Genomic DNA, 12,340 nt, shown 5'->3' with positions numbered 1-12,340 from the left:
GAAATTCTGAAAAATGTATTAAAGTACATTGAGAGCTTTAAAATCCCTTAAAATAATTGAAATCTTCGGAAATCTGATAAAACTCCTTTAAATTGTTTTAATAAATGTAGTCTGGCATTCTAGATAAAAATGACGCGATTGATATTTTTGATCTTCTTCGCTACTCGTGCGAAGCTGCATTTTTAACGAAATGGTAAAATTTTTAAAACAAAGAATATTAAACTTCAACCAAAAAAAGTTGCATTTCCAACCAATTAATTAAATTTTCAACAAATTCTAACATAATTGTTGTCAAACAAACAGTTTCATTGCAAAACATATGATTTTCTACCATAAAAAGTCGAATTTTCAACAAAATGCATACATTTTCAACCAAATAGTTTAATTTTCTTGGAAAAAAAGACGAATTTTCGAAAACTAAAAACTAATCATTCTCTAATTAAAAAGTTGCATTTTTGACTAAAAAAGAGATTTTAAATGATTCCCAAAATTGTTAAAAACGAATCTGGAAGATTTTAAGTAAATTTTTTAAAATTTGCAGGATTTACTAAAATTTGTAGGAAAAATTATAATAATTTCAAAAGAAGTGCTAATTAAATTTCAAAAATAATTTTAAAGTTGAATAAGTTTAAAAACAACTTCTAGATTTTTCAAGTTGTTGTAATAAAATTTTGAAGCTTTCCAAGGATGTTTAAACTACTTGAGATTAAAATAATTTTGCTTCTAATTTAAAAAGTTTTCAGCTTAAAAAAAATTAATTTTTCAATATTTAACGTTTTTACATTAAAATTATTTTAAATAATATAATTTTTTGAATTGTAAAGTTCATTGATTCTTTTATTTGGAGCATTGAAAATGATAACGTGGATATATATTTTTAGAATTGAATCTGAATCTTTGAACCAATTATATTTTAATTTTATTGACTGTTAAAAATGTTTGCGAAACGGGAAATGACTAGAAATTTTTTCTTTAATTAAAACGGCCACCCTGTATTTTTCTTGATTTCATTTTGAGGCTAAGATGACAAGCTATAAATTTGCGACGTTTCGATTTTGTTTCCTTCATTTTCTTAAAAAGTGTACCGTTTATAATTTGAGTAATGAAAATTCGCCAAAATCGGGAATTATACCCATCTTTCTCACATGCTATCTCCGTCTCTATTTATCTAAAATACTTTGTCTCCAGCTTTTTTGAAAGACATTTTCATAAGCTTTCCAAATGTTACTGTAAATAATAATCAGTGCTACCACACAGTCTCTTTTCTTTCAATAAATTAACTCATAGATTAATCGCTATTCATTTCAGGTTAATACCTATTTTTGAATTGTCTTGAATTCCTTCGAAATATTTTATGGAATTTTTAAAAATCCTGAGAAATTTTTAAAAGATTTCAATAATTTGAAGGGATTTTTAAGATTTTAGGGCATTTTAAAAACTTCGAAAACATTTTCTAGAGCTTTTAATTTAATATATTTTAGAGAATTTAAAAAGATTCCAAGGAATTTTCTATTAATTTCATTAATTTTAAAAGATTTCACGTTATTTTGTAAGATTTCCGAGAATTGAAATGTATTTTCAATGGTATTTTATTACATTTTCCAGTATTTCAGAAAATATCATCATAGAACTTCACGGGGTTTTATAATATTTTAGTTGATTTCATAAAATTTATTCACGAGAAGTGAAGTTTTGGAATTTACCCTGAATTCTTATTCATTTATTCTAACTTCTTTTAAATTCTTTATAATCGTTCTGAATTGTTTTTAAGTTACTGGAATTCTTCTATTTTATTTAAAAGTATTTTTTCAAATTTTTTGGTATTTTCAAGAGCTTTGAGAAATTTTGAATGATTCTAAAGGATTTTAAATATTTTAGATTATTCCCAAATTTTACAAAGAAATTTTTTATTGATTTCAGTATTTTAATGAGATTTCAAAGGATTTGAAGGATTTGAAGTATTTGAAGGTATTATAAAATATTACCACGCATTTTCAAGAGCTTTAAAAAGTTTCAAGGAATTTTAGAAGATATCGGAGGATGTGAAATATTTTAGGAAATTGTAAACAATTCCTTTACATTGTTTATTGATTTGAAAGTTTTGAGGGATTTCAAAGACTGAAATATTTGAGAGTATTTGAACAAAAATTATTAGGTATTTTCAAGAAATTTTAACAATTTAACAGTAATTCTGAGCGTTTTAATCATTTTAAGGGATTTGAAAATATTTGCATGTGGTTGTAAAGAATTTCTGAAGATATGAAGAATTTCACAGGACCTATAAGGTTTTAAAATGTTTTAAAGGATGTCAAAGGATTTGATCAGATTTCCGAGGATTTTAATGATTTTATGGGATTTTGAGATCTCAAAGTATTTTAATAAAATTTCTAGAATTTCAGGAAGTATCATGCGATTTCATGTAATTTCACGGGCTTTTATAATATTTTAATGAATTTCAAAAAAATTATTAAAAAAAAGTGAGGGATTTCGTAGGGTTTCAAATATTTCAAAAGAGTTTGAAATATCTTTTGCAATTCATTTAGAATTTTCCCTGAATTTTTATTAATTTATACTGAATTCTTCTTAATCCACTCAATTTAATGGATTCTTAAAATGTTTTTGTTTAACACTTATAACGGAACATCCTTTTACGCGTACATTTTTATGTGTAAATTATATTATATGAGATTATATTATTATTCTATTATGTGTAAACCATATCCGCCTGTAAGGCTGATATTCCGTTATAAGTGTAAATTTATCTTGAAGTCTAAAAGATCAAATTCTTTTCAATTCTCGTTCATTTTTCTAAACTCATCTCAAACTTACTGAATTCAATCAATTTGTTCATATTTGTGAATTACTTTAAATCCACTTGATTGTTTTTTAAGTTCAGTTGGATTTTTTTATGAATTTCATCGAATTCTTCTCGTTTCCCTTAAATTCCTCTGAATTCACTCAAATTTTACAGAAATAAATTAATTTTTTTTAATTTTAAAGACTGTTTTCAACTCATTTGAATTATTTTGAATTGTTTTATAGTGATTAGTCATTTTTTAAATTTGAAATTAGTCAGATTTTAAAGATTTGAAATTATTTTTTGGAATTCACCCTGAACTCTTTTAAATTATTCGGAATTATCTTGAATTTTTTAATTCACTTGAATTCTTCTAAATTTACTCAATTTTACTGATTTAATCAAATTCTTTTGAATTCCTTTTCATTTTTCTAAGCTTATTTTAATATTATTGAATTCAATGAAGTTTTTTCATGTTTGTAAATTGTTTTCAATTTATTTGAATTTTGTTTGATTCACCTTTAATTTTGATGAATTCCATTGTCTTGTTTACCTTAAATTCCTTTAATTCATTTTTTCCAATTGATATGAATTATTTTGAATGTAACTTGAATTGTTTTGAAGTTTTATGAACTTATCCTGAATGTGTTACACTTTGAGCGCGAAAAAATACCCTATGAGCGTGACAAAAAGCATCTTTGGTCCCTATATTTTATCACATAGGGACTGTGAGGCCTGATTCTAACTAAATCTTTCACGAAGTTATCTACTTTCTAAGACAACCATATTTTTAATACGAGTTTCATAAGTGGAGGAACAATGTTGACCGGAGGTCCAGTGTAGTGTCTTTTCTTTTTTTTTATAAGGCTGTATTTTTTAAAACTTTTTACTTTTCTTTTTTGAATCAATTGAGGAATATCACAATCTTGAAATTCAAAAAATACGCGAGATACGAAGAAAGTTTACAGAACAAAGTTTCTTCTCTTTAAACGCTCTACAAAATTATCCTCTTCTACTTTTTAATTTATTTTGCACTGTTTTCAAAATAATTGCATACATGGATTATTCATTTTTTGTTTAAATTATTATTTTTACTTCTTGTGTCTTTAATTACGCACGGGGTATCTCGTGAGGCAACCTTGAATAGGTACGATGTTTGGTTTGAGTAAAACAATATTGACCTAGGTTGTATTTAACATCTTCTGTTTTGTTCAATAAGCAAATACATGATTCCAGAGGAGCGTTTAAAGACACTCGAAGAAGAGAAAGAAGAACTGAAAGAGTATCAACGCTGGGACAAGCAGCGTCGGTGTCTTGAGTACACGATTCATGAACGCGAACTTAAGGAAAATAAGAGGAAGCTTGACGAACTCGAAACGTCTCGTGCAAATAGCGGAGCTGAACAAGCAAAACTTTGTTCGGATGCAAAAAACGCTCAGGAACAAGTACGTGCTGCCACGAAGCGATTAAAGGAAGCCAAGAAGGAAGTGCAAACCGCCAAAGAGGAACGTGACACTCTCAGGTAAAAATAATGACCCAACAATTTGTCCGCCAGCTGTTTTTTTTTTTTTTTTTTTCTAAAATTCGGAACCCTTTGTCATATTTTACAAATTATAAATTTTAATGAAAAACTACAAATTGCATAATATTTTACTTTGCTGTAATTTATGGTCTTTTATTGTGAAGAAAAATTCTCTTCAAATCTTTTATTAAATTTTTGAAATTGTGTCGAAAACTTAAAAAAAATTGAAATTTTTGTAAATACTGGAACTTTTTACAACATTCTTGTGATTTCAGGGTGTCTACCCTGCCTGGGAAACCTGTAATTGTCAGGGAATTTTTATATACCTGGAAAATCCTGGAAATTTTAGCGAATTTTTTCGAAAGCGTGCTTATTTTTTTTCCAATATGAAATTGAATAAAAATAATTGATAATTGCTAAAAGTAACTTTATTTGAACTATGTTGTTGAAACTTCGTATTTCTTTGTTTTAAATTAATTTTTTCAACTAGAAATTTAACTATTTTATTTTTAATTGAAAATGTAAGTATCTAGTTGAAAATTCATGTATTTTGATGAAAAATTTGTTCCTTTTGATAGAAAATCAAACTTCTTGGTTAAAATTTTATCTTTTAACTTAAAAATTCGACAGTTTTTTTTGTAATTTTTTCTCTCTTTTGATTGAAAATTTTTCTAAGTTGAAAATTTAACTCATGTTAAAAAACCCTCTTTTTTGGTTGAATTCCACTATTTGTTATTAAAAATTAAAATCTTTTTTTTTTTTGAAATATCAAATAGTACATTTTTCGTTCACAGTTTTTTTAAAAATGAAACTTAAGTATTTTGTTAATTTTTTCCCCTTCCAAATTAATTTTTTTTCTTAAACTGAAAATATAACTATTTCAGTTGGAAATTCCATTCTTTACTGAAAAATCCATCTTTTTTGTTGAGCATTATTTGTTTCAAATACAAATTTAACTTCAATTTTCGGCTGAAGAATGCTCTTCTTTACTCGAAAATTCGTATTTTTGTTAAAAATGATTTTGATTGGTTTAAAGGTCAATGATTTAGTTACAGATTAATCACTTTAGTTGGAAATTCACCTTTTTGGTTTAAAATTAATCTATTCCGGTCGAAGATTTATTATTGAAGTTAAAATATTCATGCCTTGAACTGATCTTTTTTAGATCAAGATTCAAGTATTTGGTTAAAAGTTAAATTTTTTTTTAATTCATCTTTTTGGTTCGAAATTAATCTATTCCAGTTGGCGATTCATCGTTTTAGTTGAAAATTTATTACTTTGGTTGTAAATTTGTTGTTTTGTGTGGCAAATCAATTTTTTTACTGAAAATTTATTTGTTCCATTTTTGGTTGAAAGCTGATTCTTTTTTAGTTCGAAATTCAACTATTTGGATGAGAATTAATATTTTTTATTTGAAAATTTAACTATTTAATTGAGAATTCATGTATTTTCCTGGAAAATAGTATTTTTGGTTTGTCTATCTTGTTGAAAATGCAATGTTTTTAATTGAAAAGTTAGCAGTTTGAAGCGGCTTAAATAGAATTTAAAATAGCAGCCATATCAATTTTACCTAAATATGCATTGAATTTTAAGTATTAGAAGATAGAATGAAAATTTAATTAATTTATTATCAAAATAATTTAGCTAAAAACTAAGCTCAGCCTAAAAAAGTATCAAAATATAATGAGGCTACGAAGTCATAATAATCATTTTAACATTATGCCTCCGTAGCTGAATTATTTTTAATTCATTTTTTATACTTAGCCTATTTTACAGGTAGATTATATTGAGATTACAGAAATAATTGGAAAATATCTGAGAAGGCTTCTTAATTTCGTTTGAATCGTTGATTCCGAATAGATTGTTTTTAAAAATGCGAAATATTTTGATAGCTCCATACCATGGAAAATTATACCTGAAAAGAACTGTCCTTGATTTGAGTAGACACCCTGGAAATATTTTGAAATCCTGTGAAATCTACCAGAAATTTTTGTGAAATTTTCTAAAATTGTTTGAAATCTTTTGAAATACTTTTAAAAACTTGAAATTTTTGTGAATACTTATAAAGTCCTTTGAAAATTTGAACTTTTGGTGAAATAGTAGTGTCAACTATTCGGGAAAATAAACCAAATGTGAATGTCTGTAGTGCGGAGCAGCAGCAGCTTTTGAAGGAGAAAACAAAATTAACACTAACGATCAACGATTTGTTGGAAGAAGTCAAGGGAGACAATGACAGTCGCAAGAGGGCTCAACAAGAGTTGGAGAAACTCAAAGCGAATATCGCCGAGAGGGAGAGGGAACTCGAAGCAATCAAACCTGAGGTATAATACAAGAAAAATTAACCAGGAAAAAACTGGAAACTAATCAATTTCGATGTAAATTGAAATCCTCCTTTTTCCTTTAGTACGAAGAGATGAAGCGCGTTGAAGAAGAATGTACGAGAGAATTGGCCCTGAAAGAACAGAAGCGCAAGGAATTGTACGCCAAGCAAGGAAGAGGTTCACAATTTACGAGCAAGGTATTTAAATTTGAAATGGATGTTAATTTAATAAGTATTTGATTTAATTTTTTAACCGCTGATATAAACTTGAACGCATTTTTTAGGACGAGAGAGACAAGTGGATCCAGAACGAATTGAAACAGTTGACTAAGCAGATCAGAGATAAGGAAGAACATCAGAGGAAAATCAGCGAGGATTTGAAGAAAGATGCGGAGAAACAGATCGCTTTGGAGAAGAAGATTGAGGAATATACTCGCGAAATGGAACAGCAGAGGAAGTCGATTGATGATCACAACAAACAATACTATGATCTGACGAAGGCGAAGGACCAATGCCAAGCAACTCGCAAAGAACAGTTAGTATTTTATTATTTCTTTAGAATTCAGGGATCCAATTTTAATTATACAATTATACGTATGATAAGTGTAAAACAATTTTAAGGGCTTCTTTTTTAAGACTGGTAAAAAATATCAGAAAGTGAATCAGACCTATTAAACCATACATAATTCAAATAACTGGGAAATATAATTTAATTTACATATATGAGCAATCTTCATTTTTAAAGGATATAACTGGATGTGCGCATCATTTTTTCTCCAGATAAAAAGTTTTAGATTTTTTATTTGAATAATTAAAGCTGAAAAACTGACTTTAAAACAAAATCTTTCAAAGTCTTTCATTTCAATTCGCGCTCCGTTCGTCAGTTTTTTTTTTTGAGTTCAAAAATAAATTTTTGAAAAGTTGTTAATAAGTTTGTTCTGATGTTCAGCGTTTCGTTTATCGGGGGAATTTTGAGTAAGGAAAGACTTCTGGCGACAAAAGTAGGAGAAAACTGTGATAACGTTTTTTTTTTTAAGTTTCAGATCAAAATATTCACAGACCGGTCCCTATATCCCCTATTGCATCCTATATTCGGTCCCTAAAGTACCCTATTTTCAAGCTTTTGTTCCTATGGTACTCTCTTGAATTCTTTTGAAATATTTCAGTGTATTTTTAAAGATTCCGTTGAATTTTTAATAGATTTTAGAAGGGATTTTAAAATTTTAAGTGTATCTTTCAAACTTCTAAGGCATTTTCAAGAGCTTCGAATTTGAATTATTTTACAGGACCTATAAGGTTTTAAGATATTTTAAAACATTTTAAGGTATATCAAAGCTCTCAAGGTATTTTAATAGATTTTCCAGGGTTTAAGAAAATACCGTCAGATTTCATATAATTTCATGCGATTTAATAATATATTAGTGGATTTTAAATATTGCATTCAAGAGAAGTTAGGTATTTAGTTTTTTTTTTTTTTCTTAATTTACCTTAAATTCTTTGAAATCTTTAGAATCCTTTTGATATTCTTATAATTTTACTGACTTCTACTTAATTCAATGGATTTTTAAAAATGTTTTTATTCAATTAATCGTGAGAATCAATTGATTTTTAAAAAAATTTCGAAGGATTTCAAGGGATTTCCATACTTTACTGGTATTTCAAAGACTAAAATATTTTTGAGTATTTTAAAAGGTTCCAAGGCATTTTCAAGAAATTTAAACAATTTCAAGAGATTTTAAACAGATTTCCAAGGACATTAAAATTTTTTATTTGCATGTTGTTTTAAAAAGTTTCCTACAATTTCGAAAGATTCCAAGAGATTTTCAAATATTGTTTGCGATTCATTTGTAATTTGCCCCGAATTCTTATTAATTTATCCTTAATTCTTTCAAGTACTTTTGAATTCTTCTAAATTCACTTAGTTTTACCCAATTTAGTAGATTTTCAAAAAGTTTTTGTTTAAGTCATCTTGAAGTCTTTTAAACCCACTTCATCAAATTCTTTTAAATTCTCTTCAATTTTTCTAAAATCAATTGAAATTTAGTCAATTGAATGCATTTTTTTATATTTATGAATTGTTTCCAATTCACTTGATTGTTTCTTTTTTTAAATTCATTTTGATTTGTTATGAATTATAATCGAATTCTTTTCGTTTCCCTTAAATTCCTCTTAATGCACTCGAATTTTATTGAAATAAATGGATTTGAATTCTTTTGAATTTGACAATTACTTTGTAGTTATCTGTCACTTTTTATAAAAAATAAGTGGGGTTTCAAAGATTTGAAGAGATTTGAATTAATTTTTGGAGTTCATCCGTGATAATTATTAATTAACCTTGAATTTGTAATTCCTTGGAATTCTCTTGGATTTTTTTAATTCACTGCAATTCTTCTAAATTGAATTAATTCTACTTAATTCAATGAATTTTCTTTTAATTTTAAAGTTTTTTTAATTGATCCTGAAATCTTTTAAACTCACCTTGAACTCTTAGGCATTTCATAAAATTCTTTTGATTTCCCTTGGCGGTTTTTAAACTCATTTCAAAGTTACTGAAATAAATCAAGATTTCTCATATTTTTAAATTGTTTTCAATCCATCTGCATTTTTTTAAATACACCTTTAATTTATATGAGTTTCATCGAAGTCTTCTATAGATATCTTGAAATTCTTTCAAATTTATCTTAATTTTTCGGTAATCAATGGATAACAATGTTATTCTTATTGCCTTGTTTTTATATTCTTTTATTTTTAATCTTGTTTTTTGCGATTTAAAAAAAAACTACGCTTCCTATAAAAAAAAATATTCGTAAAAAATTTTTAAATCTTTTTTGGTTGAATAAGTTTTGTCTTGCTTATTCTCGTAGCTTGTATCGTTGTATTCAAATATAATTTTTTGTTCTCAATCTTATTTTTCAAAAATAAAACTAAAACTACTTATCATACAAAAAAGTAATTCATGACAAATTTTCTATTCTTTGTTAGGTGCTCAATTGTTGTCAATCTATCTCTTTTCGTATCTTGTTTTGTTTTCCAAAAAAGGGGTTATTGCTATTGCATTAGTTTTTTTTCGATAAAAATTTGAATTTTCGATTATTTTGTTAGAAAAATATAAAAAGTTCTTTAGAAAATCTTGCAGGGCTTTGAAAAAGTAACGTTTTTCTTCTCTTGACTTTTTCCCATGTCACGCTTTTTTTTATTGCAACTTTTCATTTTTGTTTGGTTTTTTGTATTTTGAAAATCCGATGACTTTGTTCATTTTTATTTTATCAAAAAAGTAATGGGGATAAATTGTTCGTATTTTGGTCCACTACAAATAGCTGTCGAAAGAATGTTTAAATATTTAAGAGAGTGGTCTCAAAAATTTTCAAAGTGCTCTAAATTTTTAAAATTTTTGCAAAAAAAGCTGGCTAAAGAACTCGCCCTTTCTTTTCGTATCCTTATAAAGTGTGCCAAAGGACGTAAAAACTATGTTTTCTAACTCAGGGGGCCTCAAAACGTCGATATTTGATGGAATCCGCTGAAGTCATTTTTCACAAAAAACCAATACCTTCTCATTAGGATGAGAATGTAGAAATTACTCTAATTCCATATTCATATTCTTAATTAACATTTTTTTTTCGAGCAAACTACTTTATCTTGAATTTCTAATTTAAAGATAACAGTATTTCCGCGGTTCGTATTTCATTAGGTTATTTAATTTAGCCTTTAATCTTTTTCCAAGATACCGACAAGAAAGTGTGTTGCAACTAAATCTCTCGGGCCTGAAAGAAGATTTGGCAAAAGCTGACCAGAGTTTGAGGTCTATGGCTGGAAAACCGATTCTCAACGGGAGAGACAGTGTTCGCAAAGTTCTTGACACTTTTAGGTATTTTAATTAAAAAATTAATTTAAATTTTAATGAAAAATGGGAATTTTCAATTAAACAATCTTGATTGATCTAACATAATTTTAGACAAAGACCAGACATGGCGCATGAGGTTAGCAGTTATTACGGACCCGTGATAGAAAATTTCGAGTGCGATCAGAGCGTCTACATGGCTGTGGAAGTAACGGCCGGAAACCGGCTTTTCCATCACATCGTTGAGACTGATAAATTTGGCACAAAAATCCTAAAGGAGATGAACAACCAGCGATTGCCTGGGGAGGTTACCTTTATGCCTTTGAATCGGCTGCATGTGAAAATTCAGGACTATCCGAGAACGAGCGACGCTATTCCGATGATATCGAAGTTGAACTACGACCCGAAATACGACAAGGCGCTACGGTAAAACAAATAAATAAAACATTCTTAACCCTTAACTGGTATTGTTGGTATCAATATACGTAACTGGCACACTGGGTAATTAGTACCCCAACGCATTCAAAGGAATTTTTCGTAGCCGGTATTTAATATTTTTGCACGTAAAAATTATCTAATATAGTTTAGGGTATGTTTTTTAAAGTCAAATCGGTTTTATAGCTATTTCTTTGATTAAAATAGTAAACCAAATTTTTTGAAAAAAAAATCCCGGAAGTCGTGTAATTTTTAATACTTTTAGCTAAAAATATATGGGCACATGCTTGAGATACTATATTTTAAGAACAAAATTACTATGATATTGATGCTTCCAAAAAAGATATTTATTTTGGAAAATGAAACCTCGATTTTTTTGGTAAAATCAAACATCAATATTTCAATATTCAAATTAATTTATTTTTATTCAAATGCATCGAAATAATTACAAATGAAACATAAATAAAAGTTTTTTAACCTAGCAATTTCAATCTTGTCCTGAACAGTCGCTGCAGATACCTGCGCGGTGCTTATGGCACATTGGGCGAGACCGTAAAGTATAGGCCATCTAAAAAACAAGAAACTATGAAATAATGAATAAAAAAAATTTACTTCACTTCAGATGAAAACTTACGTTGGAATTTTATCAATAATCACAAAAATAATTAGCAAAATTTTTCGGAAAGAAATCACTTTTATATTCACTGGTGGCACACGGGGTATTTAATACCCCCTAAAATTTTTGGAGTTTACTTTACTCACCTATTGTATCTTCATTTAGTGATGACAGATACTGGTACATGTTGCCACATAGTCCATTTTATCGAATTTAGTACGCTTATTTTGAGCTCAAAATTTTGTTGGGGTAATTTTTACCCACAGTGCCAGTTAAGAGTTAATTTATTGAGCTACCGACCTGTCAAAAGAATCGAAACATTTAACTTACCAAATGAAAGTCAATTAATATTTATGTACCTTCAGATATATTTTCGGAAAGACCCTTATCTGCCGAAACTTGGAGGCAGCTACGAGTCTCGCACGAACTTCCGGGTTAGATTGCGTTACTCTCGAAGGAGATCAAGTTTCTTCGAAAGGTTCTCTTACCGGGGGTTACTTCAACAGTAACAGATCACGTCTCGAGATTCAAAAGACGAGGTCGGAACTCATGGCACAAATCAACACTTTGGAGAGTCAGTTGGCCACTCTGAAGGACGAGATCAGAAAAGCTGATCAAAGCATCAGTTCTTACGTTAGTGAAATGCAGAGGACGGAGACTAAGAATAGCAAAGCCAAGTTAGTTGATTCATTTCATCATTTGATTTCTATCATTCTTATTTTTCCCTTCATTTCTTCTAACTAAATGAGGGTGGTCAGTAAAATCTTAACAAAATATTCCCGGTTGATCAAAAACTATAAACAAATTTGTTG

The 12,340-nt window shown here is 28.1% G+C and overlaps 1 protein-coding gene across 1 annotated transcript in view; it reads left to right on the top strand.

Annotated features, from left to right (window-relative positions):
• The window catches only part of LOC117168229 (structural maintenance of chromosomes protein 3), a 34,912-nt gene that overhangs the window by 11,467 nt on the left and 11,105 nt on the right, over nt 1-12,340 (top strand). Inside the window, exons 6-12 of the mRNA XM_033353717.1 lie at nt 4,034-4,319; nt 6,466-6,640; nt 6,724-6,837; nt 6,924-7,174; nt 10,361-10,504; nt 10,592-10,903; nt 11,894-12,205. Coding sequence (XP_033209608.1) covers nt 4,034-4,319; nt 6,466-6,640; nt 6,724-6,837; nt 6,924-7,174; nt 10,361-10,504; nt 10,592-10,903; nt 11,894-12,205 — 1,594 coding nt within the window. The remainder of the gene's footprint in view (nt 1-4,033; nt 4,320-6,465; nt 6,641-6,723; nt 6,838-6,923; nt 7,175-10,360; nt 10,505-10,591; nt 10,904-11,893; nt 12,206-12,340) is intronic.

This window comes from Belonocnema kinseyi, chromosome 1, assembly GCF_010883055.1.
Source record: "Belonocnema kinseyi isolate 2016_QV_RU_SX_M_011 chromosome 1, B_treatae_v1, whole genome shotgun sequence".
In the NCBI taxonomy this organism is placed as follows: domain Eukaryota; kingdom Metazoa; phylum Arthropoda; class Insecta; order Hymenoptera; family Cynipidae; genus Belonocnema; species Belonocnema kinseyi.
Note: the sequence above shows the minus strand (reverse complement) of the source record. Positions and strands in the feature narration are given on the sequence as shown.